Source organism: Andrena cerasifolii, chromosome 4, assembly GCF_050908995.1.
Source record: "Andrena cerasifolii isolate SP2316 chromosome 4, iyAndCera1_principal, whole genome shotgun sequence".
Taxonomy (NCBI): domain Eukaryota; kingdom Metazoa; phylum Arthropoda; class Insecta; order Hymenoptera; family Andrenidae; genus Andrena; species Andrena cerasifolii.
In genome coordinates this window covers 21,112,712-21,127,300 of record NC_135121.1, presented here as the reverse complement: position 1 = coordinate 21,127,300, position 14,589 = coordinate 21,112,712, and the positions used below count along the sequence as shown (strand labels likewise).

The following is a 14,589-nucleotide window of genomic DNA, read 5'->3' as shown; positions in this document are numbered from 1 at the left end:
CTTGCGTCAATAGAATAATGAAACTGGCTTTCATGTTTACGTTAACTGATCTATGTATTAAACAAAAGTAGGTACAGTGCCGAAATAATGACATGACAGAGTAAATGTGTAGTGGTAATAGTAACGGTAGTCTGGCGCTGGTGATAAGAGTAATAATTTATTCGAATAACGTCCAACTCTATGTATGTGGAAAGAGTGAAATTACAATATGTACGTTACAAACGTGGTGGCATTTAAGCATTTTTACACGTGCATTAAGAATACGAAAATGACAGTCTCTGCGGAAAAGCCAAGATTGCCAATTTTTGGCATATAAATTCTATGCATTAAGAAATACAAGTATCGCAGCTATCGATACTTCCGTTGTTGTTCCTACTTCGGGGACGCGTAAAGATGAGTGTCAATTATCTGTTATTTAAATAACAGAATCAAAACGATGGTATGGGCTAACAGAGTAATTCATCTGCGAAAACTAATCTTTTTCAATATTCAAAAAAGATAGCATTAGCGCTGTTTTTTCATGGTAGCGTAAATAAAAGTTCCGTAAGGCTTGTGTGTATTCCTTTCGTCCAAACGTTTTCCAACCATACGAGTTCTAGCACGTTTGAGGTTCTTAAGGACTTTAATAGACGTTCCACTAATGCACTGCGCGTGAAAAGTTTAATTGAAAAGCGAGCAATGTACATTTTGAATACACTCTTGGAATCATTGCACTAAAAAATAGATGATTTGTCGTTCTTTTAAGAAGCTTACGAAATGAGAGATTTTCAGGCTTCTATATACGATTTGTAGACGCGAAGCAAGAAAGAGTTCTGACACACACACACACACACACACACGCACGCACGCACGCACGCACGCACGCACGCACGCACGCACGCACGCACGCACACACACACTGTTCTGACAATTTCAGAGATATCAGGTTTCCAGATAATTAATTAGAACAACTACCAATCTCGCTGCTAATGTATTAACTTGAGATATGGATTTATGCGCGAACATGTGGAATAAATGATTGCGAAATACACTATGTTTAGAGTTTTTCTTAAATTTCAAAAGATTCGTAAATTTTGAAGCGTGTACGCTTTTACGATATCTGAATAAATTTGTTCGTTTAATCGATGAAGGTTGACGAATAATAATTCCAAATAAGCAAATAATCTGAATCCTTTAAAACTGAAGAAAAGAAAGTAATAATTATGTAAGCGATGGATCTTCCGTAGAGAGACACCGTGGTGCGATGGACACGTCCCCGACGAGATAAAGGGTATCGTTTATATAAATAATAAGTGGTACTCTTAGAAGTTCGATCGATCGACCAACACAATCGATCAACGCAATTGACCAATCAATGAATTAATTACGTATTTACAGAGAATACAAGATACATCGCCGTCCGTCGACCGGAGGAGGAGAGACTAGCTGTTTCGAAGCTCACTTACTCACTCCCCCCCCCCCCATCGACAGAGCCAACGACGATCGTCTGAACTACACGAATTGAAGGGAATTGAACGGACACCTAGCTGACTCATGATCAACTCCATAAAATTTTTCTAAAACAGACAATGAAAGAAGGATATTTTAAATGTTAATTCGTTATCTATCATCGCAAGATAAATATAAAGTTGGAAATGAAGAATGCTAATATAACTTTATACGACGTTTACACGGAACATAGAGTTATACTATTCAAAAGGTAAAACAAGTACTAATGAATACGATTCATACATTAAAGTATTCTTTTTGAGTAAACAATAGAAAATGTTATTTCTTCAACATGTACCAAATTGTTTGGGATTAATAAAATGCATACGTAATATGAAAAGACTCAGTTTTTAAATTCATATAATCTTTCAAGACTACTTACGCAGGTTTAGAGGCCTTCGTGGAGGAGGAACTCTCGGTAGTCGTCGTCTTCTTCTTACTACTTCTGCATTTTCTGACGTAAGCTTCTATTAGATGGGCGATCTTTTTTGGATTGATTTCCCCCGTCTTATTATGACATATCTAGTAGCAGAATAAAAGGTGACGTTAGACGACGGTAATATAACGATCTGTAACGACCTACAATGATGGAGTTTCAGAAGATATAGTATTATCTCATTGTCGGTGCGCGTCCAGAATTCGTCGTGTTATGAGAATAATTTCTATATCGACTTCGTACCTTGGGTACTGCTTTCCGCATAATGTCCTTGTACTCTTCTTTCGTAACATGCTTCTTTGTGTAATGTGGCTTCAGTACTAACTTCACTTCTTCCACCACTCGTTCTTGACGATTTAATTTCTTTAGGAACTACGGAACAATAAAGCCCGATATTAATCACTTGCAATGCTATTGTGTATCGTGTAAAGAAGCGATCCAGTATTTATCAAACACAACATAAACACGATGGTGAAATTATACGAAATACCTGGTCAAGTTATCTCTGTATCCCTTAATCTTTGAATAATAAACGGCGTTGTTCAATAGACTTGAAAGACTATTTGAAAACGCTGATATAGGAATTTTCTAATGAAAGTTTTAGTATATGTTAAAAACCAAACCTTATCCTTGACTTGCATTTCGACAGCAGAGCTTGGAAGATCGTCTAATATTTGAAGCTGATTCTCATCCATTCTTACACCAACTTTCGGATTTGTCGGCTTCTTCTTCCTATTATCCTTCTCGGACTTTTTGTTTCTAGACGGCTTAGCAGTGGCAGTCTTCGTAGGTGGCAAAGTACTGAAGAGAGTATCGAACACATCTTTCTTCTCCGTACTCTTCGCTGCTTTCGAAGAGGCACCGCTGTTCTTTGTAGTCTGGGATCCAACAGCTCCTGCGCCGCCGCCACCGCTACCGCCACCACCTCCTGCCCCAGTTCCAGGAGAATTATTGTAATTCGTAGGACTTGGCGGATCAAAGATTCCATCACTGAGCGTTGATCCGGGTGAATACGGCGAAGACATGTCCACATTGTCCGTTACTTCCGTACAGGCATCATTTCCATTTTGTCCATTACTCTTTGCTTGTCCAGATTTCGAACCCCTCGACGAAGGTTTCCCTGAATTTGCAAAGACTGCCGCCGCTGCCGCCGCCGCCGCCGCCGCGGACGATGCCTGTGAACGATCGTTTGAACGTTGCTTTTGCTGATTACTCGGCGAAATTCGATTTGACTGCAACAAACTTCGCTGGCCACTGTTCGAATTCGATGCGTTGAAGACTCCGCTTCTTTGCACTGCTGCAGCTACTGTAGCGAGTACAGGATTTATCACTGCGAAAGGATTATTACTCTGACCCTGTACATTTTGCTGGCTTTGCTGGGCCTCTAAATTCCCAGTTGAAACTACGGTATCTTTGTTGTTCTCATTCTCAATAACGTCGTCCCTTTGCGGAGAAGCTCTCTTGATGGTAACCATAGAGATAATCTTAGGCTTTTCCACCTGTTTCTCCTGGCTCTGCCTCTCTTGACTCGGTATATCGCCTTCTTCGAGAATCGTTCCGCCATCCACAGAATCAAGCTTCCTCGGGGACGACCTCCTTCTTTCGTCGCCAGAATTGGCTTCTTGGCTTATTACATCGGGCGTCGGTGATCTAGACTTTGTTGGATCGAATGGATCGTAAGCATCTGGGCTAGTCGGTGGAGAGGTCGGCGGCTCTGGAGGTGTGTTTGGTCCAATTTTCAATCTTAGCTCTAATTCTTCTTGCGCCCTCATTTCTAATTCCTCTTCGACCCTTTCGTCCATTTCTTCCTCTTCCTCCTCCTCCTCCTCCTCCTCCTCCTCCTCCTCTTCGTCCAACAGCGGGTTCAGCATGGATGGTCGTAAATTGCTAGTCTGCTTATTTATCGAGAATTTGATTTGCGGTTCCGGAGGTGTTTTCGGCCCCTGAGAGACAAATTGCTCTCGCTGCGGAGAATTTTGCGAGGGTGGACACAACAATTGATCCGGAGTGATTTGTTGAACCTGTTTGTCATCATCATCATCGCTGAGAACTATTACATCCCTCGGAGAGGGGGTCTGTTCTCTGAACGGCGATTGATCCAGGTCAATCACGGCGACTGGCTTCTTGGTGGCTGCTATTTCGGCAGCTTTCGACTTTTTCTTCTTATCCTTCTTCGGCTTCGGAGATTTCGAACGTTTATCCTTGGTTTTTTCCTTTTTGGAACGCTTTGGGGGATCAGCTTGAAGGGGCTCCCTGCGGCGGCGCTTCAAAGGAGGGATCAAAGGTATTGTTTCTGGAAGTTCCGGTATCACTGCCACCACTCCTCCCGTCTGAACGTTTTCGTTATCTTTGTTGAAGCACACGCTAACCAGGATGTTATCTCCGCTAGCGAAAACCTCCTTCGAGGGTGGCGGCGTCCTGTTTCTCTTACCTTTCCTTTTCTTCTCATCCTTTGCCTTCTTGCTCTCTTTCCTGCGCTCTTTCTTCTTCTTTTTAATTGCTTCCTTATTGGTTAAGATGACAGTAAGGTTTTTAGGTGGAACTGCAACGTTGTCTAGTACAGGGGGGGACCACTCCCTAGACGCGACGATTGGCTCCTGCTGCTGTACATGCTGAGGTGTTTTTGATCTAGATCTTGACCAAGATGGTGTCCACTGAGCGCTCCAAGAGTCTCTTCTCTCGTCGCCTCCCCCTCCTGTTTCTCGTGAAAAGTCCTGGTCCACAATTTTCTCAACTTGTTCCCAGTTTCTCGAACAAGATCTCCCCCCTTTCGACCTTGACCGACTCTGCTGTGCTTTCCTCTTCGAATGTTTCCTTTCTCTAGATTTCGAGGATTTTCTTGGCGACTTTGATCGCGACGATCTCTTTCGATTTCTCGATCGGCTCCGGGATTTGTATTTCTTCTTATCTTTACGCCTGTCACGAGACCTGGACAGGGAGGTCTGTCTTCTGGATCTCGATACGGATCTTCTCTGTCTGGACCTTGAAAGAGATCTCCTCGCCCTCGACACTGATCTTCTCCTAGATCGCCTTCTCGACAGAGACCTTCTCTTCCGTGAAACGGACCTGGTCGATGCTCTTCTTCTGGAAACTGATCTTTTCCTCGAAGAGGACGTTCTTCTTCGGGACGTTGATCTTCTTTTCGGTGACTTGCGTCTACCCCGAGAAAGGGATCGTCTTCTTGAAAGAGATTTCGAGTAGGATCTACGATCTCTAGACCAAGATCTTTGAATCCTAGTCCTGGACCTACTACAAGTTCTGGATCGAACTTTCGAGTACGATCTAGATCGTTTTGAACTGCAGCTACTTCTGGACCTACTTCTTTGCCTCGATTTTTCTCGAATGTCCCTACCGTATTCATCCTTCCTAGGTCTCGATGGTCTTTCGGCGACTATTTTTCTAACATCATACCTAGGCAACTCTTTCCTTTTCTCCTTCTTCTTCGCTACTTCCTTCTTCTTCTTCAGCTTCTCCTTCTCCTTCGATTTCGACCTCCTCCTCATCATCTCCTTGTCTCTGTATGATCTCTCCTTTGTGCTCTTCGATAGTTTCTTCCATGCTACTTGTTGGTTCTCCGAAGCAATGTTCTCTTTATTCTTCTCCGTCTCCTTGCTCTTCTCCTTCTTCTCCTTCTTCCTATTACGTTTCCTCTCCTCCTCTTCCTCCTCCTCCTCCTCCTCCTCCTCCTCCTCTTCCTCCTCCTCCTCCTCTTTCTCCTTATCAGCCTTCTCGCCGCCCTCTCCCCCCTTCATGCCGATGGTCTTCTCTTCAACGATCTCCCCGTCTTCCATTTCCTTCTCTCTTCGCAAAGTCAATAAAGTTAGCTCGTCCTCGAAATTCATCGCTTCGTCTGTCTCTGAAATAGCTTCGGTGCCCAGGACATTGTAATCCACCGGAGTTCTGCAGCTGTCTAGATCATCAGCTTTATCTTTTGTCGGGGTAATCGGCTCCAAGCCACTTTCATCAATGGATGGCAGCTGCTCGGAAAAGGATTTCGATTCTTTCAAGGGAAGCAGCTCGTCCTTGCAAGGAGTGTAGGCTCCGTCGGATTCCCAATTGTTTCGATCAACGGATTCCTCGACTGCATCCTTCTTGCCCATCATCGTGGTCGTCGTGGCCGCCGTCTCCTTCTCGATGGGAAATCTTTCTTTCTCGCAGTTTTCATCGTCCTCTTCTTCCTCCTCGTCCTCGTCCTCCTCTTCATCATCTTCTTCTTCCTCGTCCGCTTCACCGATGCGAAGCTGCTGCCCTTCTTTCCCCCTCTCTTCGTCTTTCTCACTCTCCGCGTCGTGTTTACTTTGGAAACCCTTTGTCGTCGTGGTTTTTACCTCGCTAGGTTGTTCCTCCTCAATTTTTAATGCCTCCTTTGAACTGTCGTCTTCCTCGGCGTCGGCCTTCGATGTTTTGCGAAGGGAGGGAAAGATATCACTGCCTTCTTCCGACGTTGCTTCCGACGGACATTCATTGCTGAATGAATCATCATTATCCAATTTTCTAGGAGATAGTTGAGCTAATTCCGCAGAAACGACTGTGTTAGAATTGCTCTCCGTTACATCGGCGGCCGCAGTAGAAACATCCGCGGGTTCTTCCTTTTCCTTTTCTTCTTCGTTCGTATCCCTCCGTTCCGTAAGATCCACAGTATTTGCAGATATCAACGTTTCTTCTACGATCTCCGCTTTATCTTCTTCCTCGAATTTACTCTTGGCGATTTTCTTCCGTTCCTCTTCACGGTCGACGATAGACGTTGTTTCTTCTTCCTTTGCTTGCTGGAAAAATCATTATTATTTTTTATACACAACAAGGCAAGAGTATCGGGGCGTTGAAATAAGATAGCGTGATTCATATATAAGTCATTGAAATAACAGCCCACTACACCACCCACCTCAGGAGGCTCCTTTTTCTTCTCGTCCTCGCCGCCGCTCTCCTTTTCCTCTTCCTGCAGTCCCACGAATCTGTTATTAATCTTCAATTTAGTACCAATCTTAAAAGTGATCTTCCCCCTGCTGTCGTGAGAAATTTTCTTCGGTGGAATTTTACTCAGAGTCTGCCTCTCTTTCCTCAAAGATTCCACATACGGATCTGACGGCTCTGGAATGTCGGCAAGATCACAAGCTTGAACATCGCCGACGATGACGTCGTCGTCGTCTGGGATCGAAGGTGGAAGAGGAGGTGGCTCGAGAGGGCCAATTTGTTGTGACAATTGCTGTTCAGTGTGCCTCGCCACATCCATCGTCTGGGAAGAATAGATGGAGAAATTCGGGCAGTCAGATTGGGAATCCTCTTCATCTTCGTCTTCGTAGGCTGACAAACGGCGGCGGACGACCAATGTATCATCCGGAGGCTCGTGCGGAGGCTCGGGCGGTGTTAGGCCGCTCTCTACAGTCTCTTCTTCCTCCTTCTCCTCTTCTTCTTCCTCTTCCTCCTCCTCCTCCTCCTCGTCCTCCTCCACCGCCAATTGATTCTTTTTTACCTCACTGTCACTGTCACTGTCCACAGAAAAAGGATCATACTTATCGTTCTTTGGAGTGTCATCCTTCTGGCTATCATCGATAACTAACTCTTGATCACTGTCCTTGTCACTCCTAGAATTTTCTTCGAAATCTAAGAGGCCCGAGGGTGGTTCTGGGGGCGGTAATAGCGCCATCGTCGAACCATTTTGCTGGTCCTGGAGTTCCCCATCGGACTTCGTCGTCGTCGTCGTCAACATCGTCGTCGTCGTTGTCGTCGTCGTCGTCGTCTCGATGTCGCAATAAATGTCACAGTCCTCTTCCTGCCCGCGGACGACGCAGGAAGGATTTTCAGCGTCCTGTGGCTGTTGCTCCGCGGCCTGACGTACTCCTGGAGTGTCGTCTTCTGGTAAATTTGCTGGCATACTACTATTCTGCGGCGGGCGTTCAACGGGGGGTTGCGGAGATCTAGGGCGATTAATAAACCTCTCGGGGAACGAATGGTGCTCGAAACCTTCACCGCCAAAATTAAACGGAGGCCTTCCTGGAGGCATGAAACGGAACCTGTGAATCATTTAATAAACATATAATTACGACTTGGTAAATGTAATTAAGGATAAAGCAACTGAAACGTTTTATTCGACAACTGCAGTTGTCGGTGGGGTACCTTTCATTTCTAAAATGTTGAGGATTTCGATTTCTAAACGGTGGATTCCCTGCGAACATCGGGGGGCCGCAGTGTTCAAAATTGGGATTGTAAAATGCAGGCGGTCCGAAGTCTCTTCCAAAATTACCTCCGCTTCCTCCTCCACCTCCGTAACTATGCTGTCTTCCACCGCCGCCGGGTAAAGAATCTCTCCCATAATTCTGCCCTCCGTGACTACTGTGCCTTGCTGTATTATCCCTATAACCACCCCTGAAATTACCCCTATTCCCCCCTCCGCAAGGATTGTTATACATCGGAGCTTGCGTGATTCCGGACACTTCCAATGGTGCATCGGTCGCAGAAACTCTATCTTGAACAGGAGAACCCAGCCCACCACTCGTCGTCTCCACCTCCGTCTCGGACGACTTCTTCTCTTCTACTGTTTTCTCCTTCTTTACATGGTCAACAGTGTCCCGCTTCTCGGCTGAGAGAAGAAGACCATCAGCTTTTAAAGTCACATCGTTATTCTTCGAATGCCAAATTTCCTGATTATGTATTATGCTGCTCAGAAGATCGATTTGAGGTTGTTGTGGATTGGCAATGTTTTTTATGCGAAGGTGCCTCCGAGAAGATATTACAGACCGCCTGTGAATGGTTATAGTGGGGCCGCCGCCGCCAATGGTTGCATGATACTCCTCCGTGTCGGACCTGTAGATGATCAGATTTGTAGTAATACGTAATTAGCGATTTTCTTGCGTAATTGTAGAATTAAGAAGAGAATACTGCGCGCGTACCCTGGAGGACTATAGCTCAAATCGAGGCCATTTCCGAGAAGACTAAGCCGTGTAATTCCAGCATTATATCGGGCAGTGTTCAACGAAGATCTTTCTGATAGAACTGTACGACTCCTAACGCTAGGCAGTAAAGCTGGAACACTTTTAACTGGCTTACAAATACCTAAAGAGGCTGCGAGCCTCTGCTTCGAGCTGGCTAAAACGCTAGACACAGTTCTAGCTTGTCGCCTTCGCTTCCTCCTCCTCCTCCTCTGTAAAAGAGAGTATTTCTACTCATTTAAGTTGAAAGTAAATCCGATCAATTATTTGCAATCTTTACATCCTGCACGAATTAATAAGAGTAAGATTAAAATACCTTTCTTCTTTTTATTCTTCTTGTTGACCCAATCGAAGCAACCTTCACAAACGTCACAATCTCCTCCTCCTCTCCGTCCTGGTTACATTCTGTAATTCTAACTTCTCTCAACAACCTAGTGCCCCCGCTAGAAAGATTTCTGGATCGCCCAGATCGCTTCCTCGAGCGATTTCTAGTCGCGCTCTTTCTCGAACTACTTACAGATTTTTTGCCACTACTACTACGACTACTACTTTTCCTTAAAGTGCTTCCCCTTTTTCTAGAATTGCTGTTAGATTTCGGACTATTATCGGAGCTTTTCGAATTACTTTTATCACTTGTCCTTTGTCTAGGTTTCATGGAAATACTCTGGTCGCTGGAATCGCTCGAGCTGCTTCTAAATCTTCGAGACCTGCGAGAATTTCTAAAATTTCTATCCGAACAGTTCCGGTCTCCAGAGCCCAAAGAATTAGAAGCATTGCTCGGGGAACGACTTCGACTGTTGTCACCGAAAGACTCCAAACCAGAAGAAGTAGAAGGTTGTTGGTTTGGATCGAGTGTTAGATGATGTCGGGTTGGTTGTGTATTGTCATAAACTCTATTTCTTCTGCGAACACAAATAATTTTGTATTGTACATTGATAACATACAAAAAGTGTATACAATAAACGTTCGTTTATCACTAATGTAATCCTATTTTGCTCAGTCTTATATTTTATTTCATTGAAATTTGTATTCTTTTTCAGTTCTTTCGCCTTCAAACTGTATTCTCTGTGTGTGGGGGGTGGTTCACCAGTACCTGCGAATAGTAGCTCTGACACGCTCTGTGTGTCTGGTGCGAGGTACAATCCTTGGTTGAGAATTCTGAGGCAGACCTGTACGTGTTCTGCCATAAGAGACGCCGAGTCTACGAGCTTCTTCCATTAAATCTGAGATTTCGTCCAAATCAATTTCCACCTATTCATAGAAGAGAAAAGTAATAATAAAATTGAATGAAGGCTGTAAGCGGGCCTCGGCGGAACGCTTGAGAATTCCCTACTTCACGAAAGACTACGCACACAGTAACGAACTTAAAATTGAAAATAATTATGTTCTCAAAATAGAATAGACAATCTTATTTATATATCAGAATCTTACAGCTTCTGCATCATTTTGGCTGTTCTGCGAGCACTCTGGACAAAACCACTCTTCCATGGGCACTTCGTTCATCGGAGGAGTCAAGCACTCCAGATGATAGCCACAGTCGCAGCCATCGCAGAGAAGCATGCGATCTTCTCTGTCGCTTTGATGGCATACTTCGCAAAATGTAGGATCCTCCAGCTCATCTTCCACGCGTGGAGTCACTTCAACCGCAATGTGTCTCATGATCTACGACCGAAAGCAGAAAGAAAAGATCATTGGAAATTTCGTTAATTATAAGTAACGTTGTTTGAACAGGGACGTGTACCTGGCCACCAAGTTCGTCTCTAACATGGATGGTTGTGAACATCTGACGATCTACCGGACAAGTATTTATATTTTTACTCCATTCCATCAGACATTCTAAACAAAAGCAATGTTCGCAGGAAGAGGGAGTGCCAAGCTGTTGCCGCCTGAAAGGTAGTAAGCATATCGGACACTTTTCCAATTGGTCATTGCTACTGTCCGTATCGGATGATGTGTCCGACACAATTTTTGGAGGGTTTTTTGTCGCTCTCGACTTGCCGAGAAGCTTTCGTTTCACTGGTGGCAGACACTTCTTCTCTGACTCCGACGAGCTGCTCCAATCGGATTGCCATTCTGCTGGACTCTGGCTACTCTCTCCTGCGGAAGAAATTCGTTTCTTATTCAAGTCGAAGAGGATTGATGTAGTTGCTGCTGTTGTTCGATCTTCTGCCAATTGATAATCTTGTATTACTTCGCATATTTCGATAAGTGAATTATTAAATTTACAGCCAATGAATTTTGTAGCAATTGCTAAAACTAACCGAATTGATATCTATTCGAGCACGAACTGCCGGCTTCGTATCTCGTCTCGTCCTCTATAATAACTCTCTGAAATGAACACAACCAGGGGGAGGTTACACGTTTAACGATGCGTCGGATATTTACAATATATATATTAAGTATAAAACTTATTCGATGCTTCGATTACACAGCTTACATGGTTCTGCCTGCGGACAGCAGGTCTCTGGACGTCGCTGTCTTCGTCGCTAGATTCACCTTCGCTAATAACTCTCTGCGAATGCGAAATAAAACATTGTACGAATGTGAACAAAAATTGGCGAAATGTGTAAAGTAATTAAGAGCTCCGTTGTCTGAAGTTATCGTGCGCAGGCTTGTACGTACATAAGTCTTTTTTCTTCTACGAGGTTGCACGACAGATTCATCGCTGTCCTCGCTATCATCGGGTATTACAAGTTTTTTCCGCTTGCTGGACTGGGGAGTCTGATCTTCGTTGTCGCTAGACATTTTAACTTCTCTGTAAAATCATACCCGCCTTGTCACATGTCCTATACGCAAACAGGAAAAAGTCAAAGATCATTAAAAACTAACGTCGAATAATATTCTCATTAATATTTAACTTTCAGGTCGACGTATGTACTCGAAATTCATACCTTTACCAACAAAATCAACCAACCAACCTATTATGTGTATTATTAATAAAGCTACAAAATAAGTAAAAGGATAGTCGGCGATGTAATGATATAAAAATTTACCGAATTCATTACACGTTCCAATAAACTGAATATCGCTAATTACATTCACTCTATTCGGACGTTACAGCCTTTAACAAAATTTTAGATACCGAATTTAATTATATACTCAAAACTCATTGAAATACTTTGAGAGTCACTGCGTATATAACCACGTTAACACGGTATATAAATCTCTTTTGCTAGAAAAGTCTCTTAGAATTGGGAATTTTACTCACTCTCTCTCTCTCTCTCTCTCCCTCCTCCCTCTCTCTCTCTCTCTCTCTCTCTCACACACACACACACACATACACACACACAAACACCACACACCACACACACACACACATACACAAGTACGCCTGGAAACTATATTTCATCCAAGTGATCATATCCTCTTGGAGCCATTGAGATACCCCTATCCCTTGTAACAACACGCCAGCGTTCTTGGCGAAAATGCACGGAGAGAAAAAAGGACAAGGGTCTATCTACATCGAGCAGTATCGAGGATGAACCTAGAAAACGTCAATTTACCTTCGAGATTCCGAAGATTCCGATTCAATCACTGTATGAAGGAGACCTGATATCGATCATACATCATCAACGATTCAATTCCGAGTCCAATTCGATGTTGACTTCGATGGAGATTCACAAATGTTGACAGAGGGTACGCTTAAAGTTGAGAAACTGCCGACATTTTGGCTGCCGACGCCGTTCGCGACGTTGCGCTATTTTCTACAATTTTCTAGCTGACCCGTCGCCGACGATCGGCCCCCGAAACGCCCGTAAATTCTGTAGCCACTCGCGCGAAATAAATAATAATTCGTTCTGGAGAATATTTCCTTGCGCGCAATATTTCCTTGGAACGATTTCTCGGGTTTAGAAGCCACGGACTCTATTTAGATGGTCGCTTGAACGTTCGGTAGGCATCCGCCGGAAGCGCCAAAAGAGTTTGCCACTGAGCAGCAGCAGTGCGTTTGACTTTGCGTTTTACGCGAACTCTCTTCGGAAGGTTAAGTTTCCTTTTTAAGAGAAACGCGATAGCAATTACTTTCACTTCTATTTAACGTACACCGTTCGGCTATTCGCTTCTCGTACTGTCGTACGGCGTTATAGATTTACATAAAATGATTGGTATGTTGTTTTCGTAACACGATCTGTAACTGTCGACTGAAGAATATTAATGAAAGGAGATAATTCGAGACAGATGCGCTTTAAACGAATCGAAAGCAGTTCAGTTTCCCCAGTTATAGTTTTTGATTCCCGAGTGGTCAAGTATTTTCCTCACACTGGTGCCGTGTAGTAATGTACTTCCTCCCCGACATTCGTTTTCCCGCGTGAATTTTAAATTGATGGTGTATGTACATACTACCTCCGCTTGCTGGCTAGGCTGAAAGAGCGCTGCTGTCTTTTGTGGAAGAAAAGTACGGAAAGATGGGTCGTATGCACGCACCAGGGTAAAGTAAATTAAATTTAATTTAATTTATAATTTACACACGTGAAGAATTTTCCAAGCTTTTCTCTATCTACGTGCCTTTTCTAATTTCTCATTATTATTGCGGCAGAAATTTATGAATACGTCGCATAAAGAATTGCCGAAGACTCGCCTTTTGTTCGGACGACCATGTGTTTCTCACTGAAATTGATAATTTAATTGATCATTTGCTTGTTTGAGCAGATTTTCAGACGCATTCGATTAAATTTCGAACAGCTTTTGATGTAAAATTTAAGAAAATTACCCTTTTCCAGGGAATACTGTATGTTTTCTCTAATTTATCGCTGTACATAACCACAACGTATATACTTTTAACATATTTGAGGGCGTTACTGATCGACTAACTCGGGTGATGATGATGGATGATGATTTGTATGTAGTACAATGAAAGTGAAACTTTTAATCATAAATATTTATAATGTTATATAGAAAGGGTATATCCCAGTCAGCATTGCCGTACAGACGCAGTGTCCCGACATGGCTAAAGTTGACACCGGAGGATTGTAAAGAATTGATTTTCAAGTTAGCGAAGAAGGGCCACACGCCGTCTCAGATTGGTAAAGATTTTCTTACTATAATTTACTTTGAATTTTTTTTGGTCGTTGTCGTTGATTTTATTTTGACATTTCGTCGCTGGAAATGAACGATTCCTCGGAAGAAAGTAACGATTAATTAAAATTTTCAGGTGTGATCCTTCGAGATTCTCACGGAGTAGCTCAAGTGCGTTTCCGCACCGGGAACAAGATTCTGAGGATCGTGAAGAGCATGGGTCTCGCGCCGGATCTACCGGAGGACCTCTACTACCTGATCAAGAAGGCAGTGGCCATTAGGAAGCACTTGGAGAGGAATCGCAAGGACAAAGACAGCAAGTTCAGACTGATTCTCGTAGAATCCAGAATCCATCGGCTCGCCCGATATTACAAGTCGAAGGGAACCCTCCCGGCGAATTGGAAATACGAAAGCTCCACGGCTAGCGCCCTCGTTGCTTGATTACTCTCATGCGTTTCTTAATAAAATAAAAACTTAAACGTGGCTCCATGTTTCATTCCGACCGACCTTCGTCAAGCTGCTGCTACGATAGAAGTTAGAACGAAAGCAAATACTTGGAGCAGCGCATTCATCTTTTTCGCATCCACCTCGCGGTAAAGGAAAGATTGTTGCAATCGGACGGTGAACTGGAACCGATCTGAGAGAAATAAATGGTAATGAACGTAATGTTTGTAATTTGTCCGCGCACGACGATTCTCGAGTCTGTCGCTCGCACTGCCCCAGACT

At 43.7% G+C, this 14,589-nt stretch overlaps 2 protein-coding genes across 3 annotated transcripts; one reads left to right on the top strand and one right to left on the bottom strand.

The window, feature by feature from the left end:
• Positions 1–137: 137 nt before the first annotated feature.
• Positions 138–12,752, bottom strand: Phrf1 (PHD and ring finger domains 1). Of its 2 annotated transcripts, none has more exons than XM_076810926.1 (15): positions 12,354–12,752; positions 11,473–11,636; positions 11,288–11,362; positions 11,112–11,178; positions 10,592–10,947; positions 10,282–10,512; positions 9,944–10,101; positions 9,167–9,752; positions 8,812–9,080; positions 8,039–8,725; positions 6,807–7,935; positions 2,548–6,690; positions 2,168–2,296; positions 1,871–2,010; positions 138–1,556 (listed from the first exon to the last, which is right to left on the bottom strand). In XM_076810926.1, the coding sequence occupies exons 2-15, from the start codon at positions 11,593–11,595 to the stop codon at positions 1,538–1,540; spliced, it is 8,112 nt and encodes a 2,703-aa protein (XP_076667041.1). In that variant the 5' UTR covers positions 11,596–11,636; positions 12,354–12,752; the 3' UTR covers positions 138–1,537. The 2 variants fall into 2 exon arrangements, with proteins under 2 accessions (XP_076667041.1, XP_076667042.1); XM_076810927.1 differs by having other exon boundaries at positions 8,812–9,062.
• A 392-nt stretch (positions 12,753–13,144) lies between these two features.
• Positions 13,145–14,346, top strand: Rps13 (ribosomal protein S13). The gene is made up of 3 exons (XM_076810944.1): positions 13,145–13,276; positions 13,744–13,871; positions 14,000–14,346. Exons 1-3 carry the CDS (start codon positions 13,254–13,256, stop codon positions 14,302–14,304), a joined length of 456 nt encoding a protein of 151 aa, XP_076667059.1. The 5' UTR covers positions 13,145–13,253; the 3' UTR covers positions 14,305–14,346.
• The last annotated feature ends 243 nt before the right edge of the window (positions 14,347–14,589 follow it).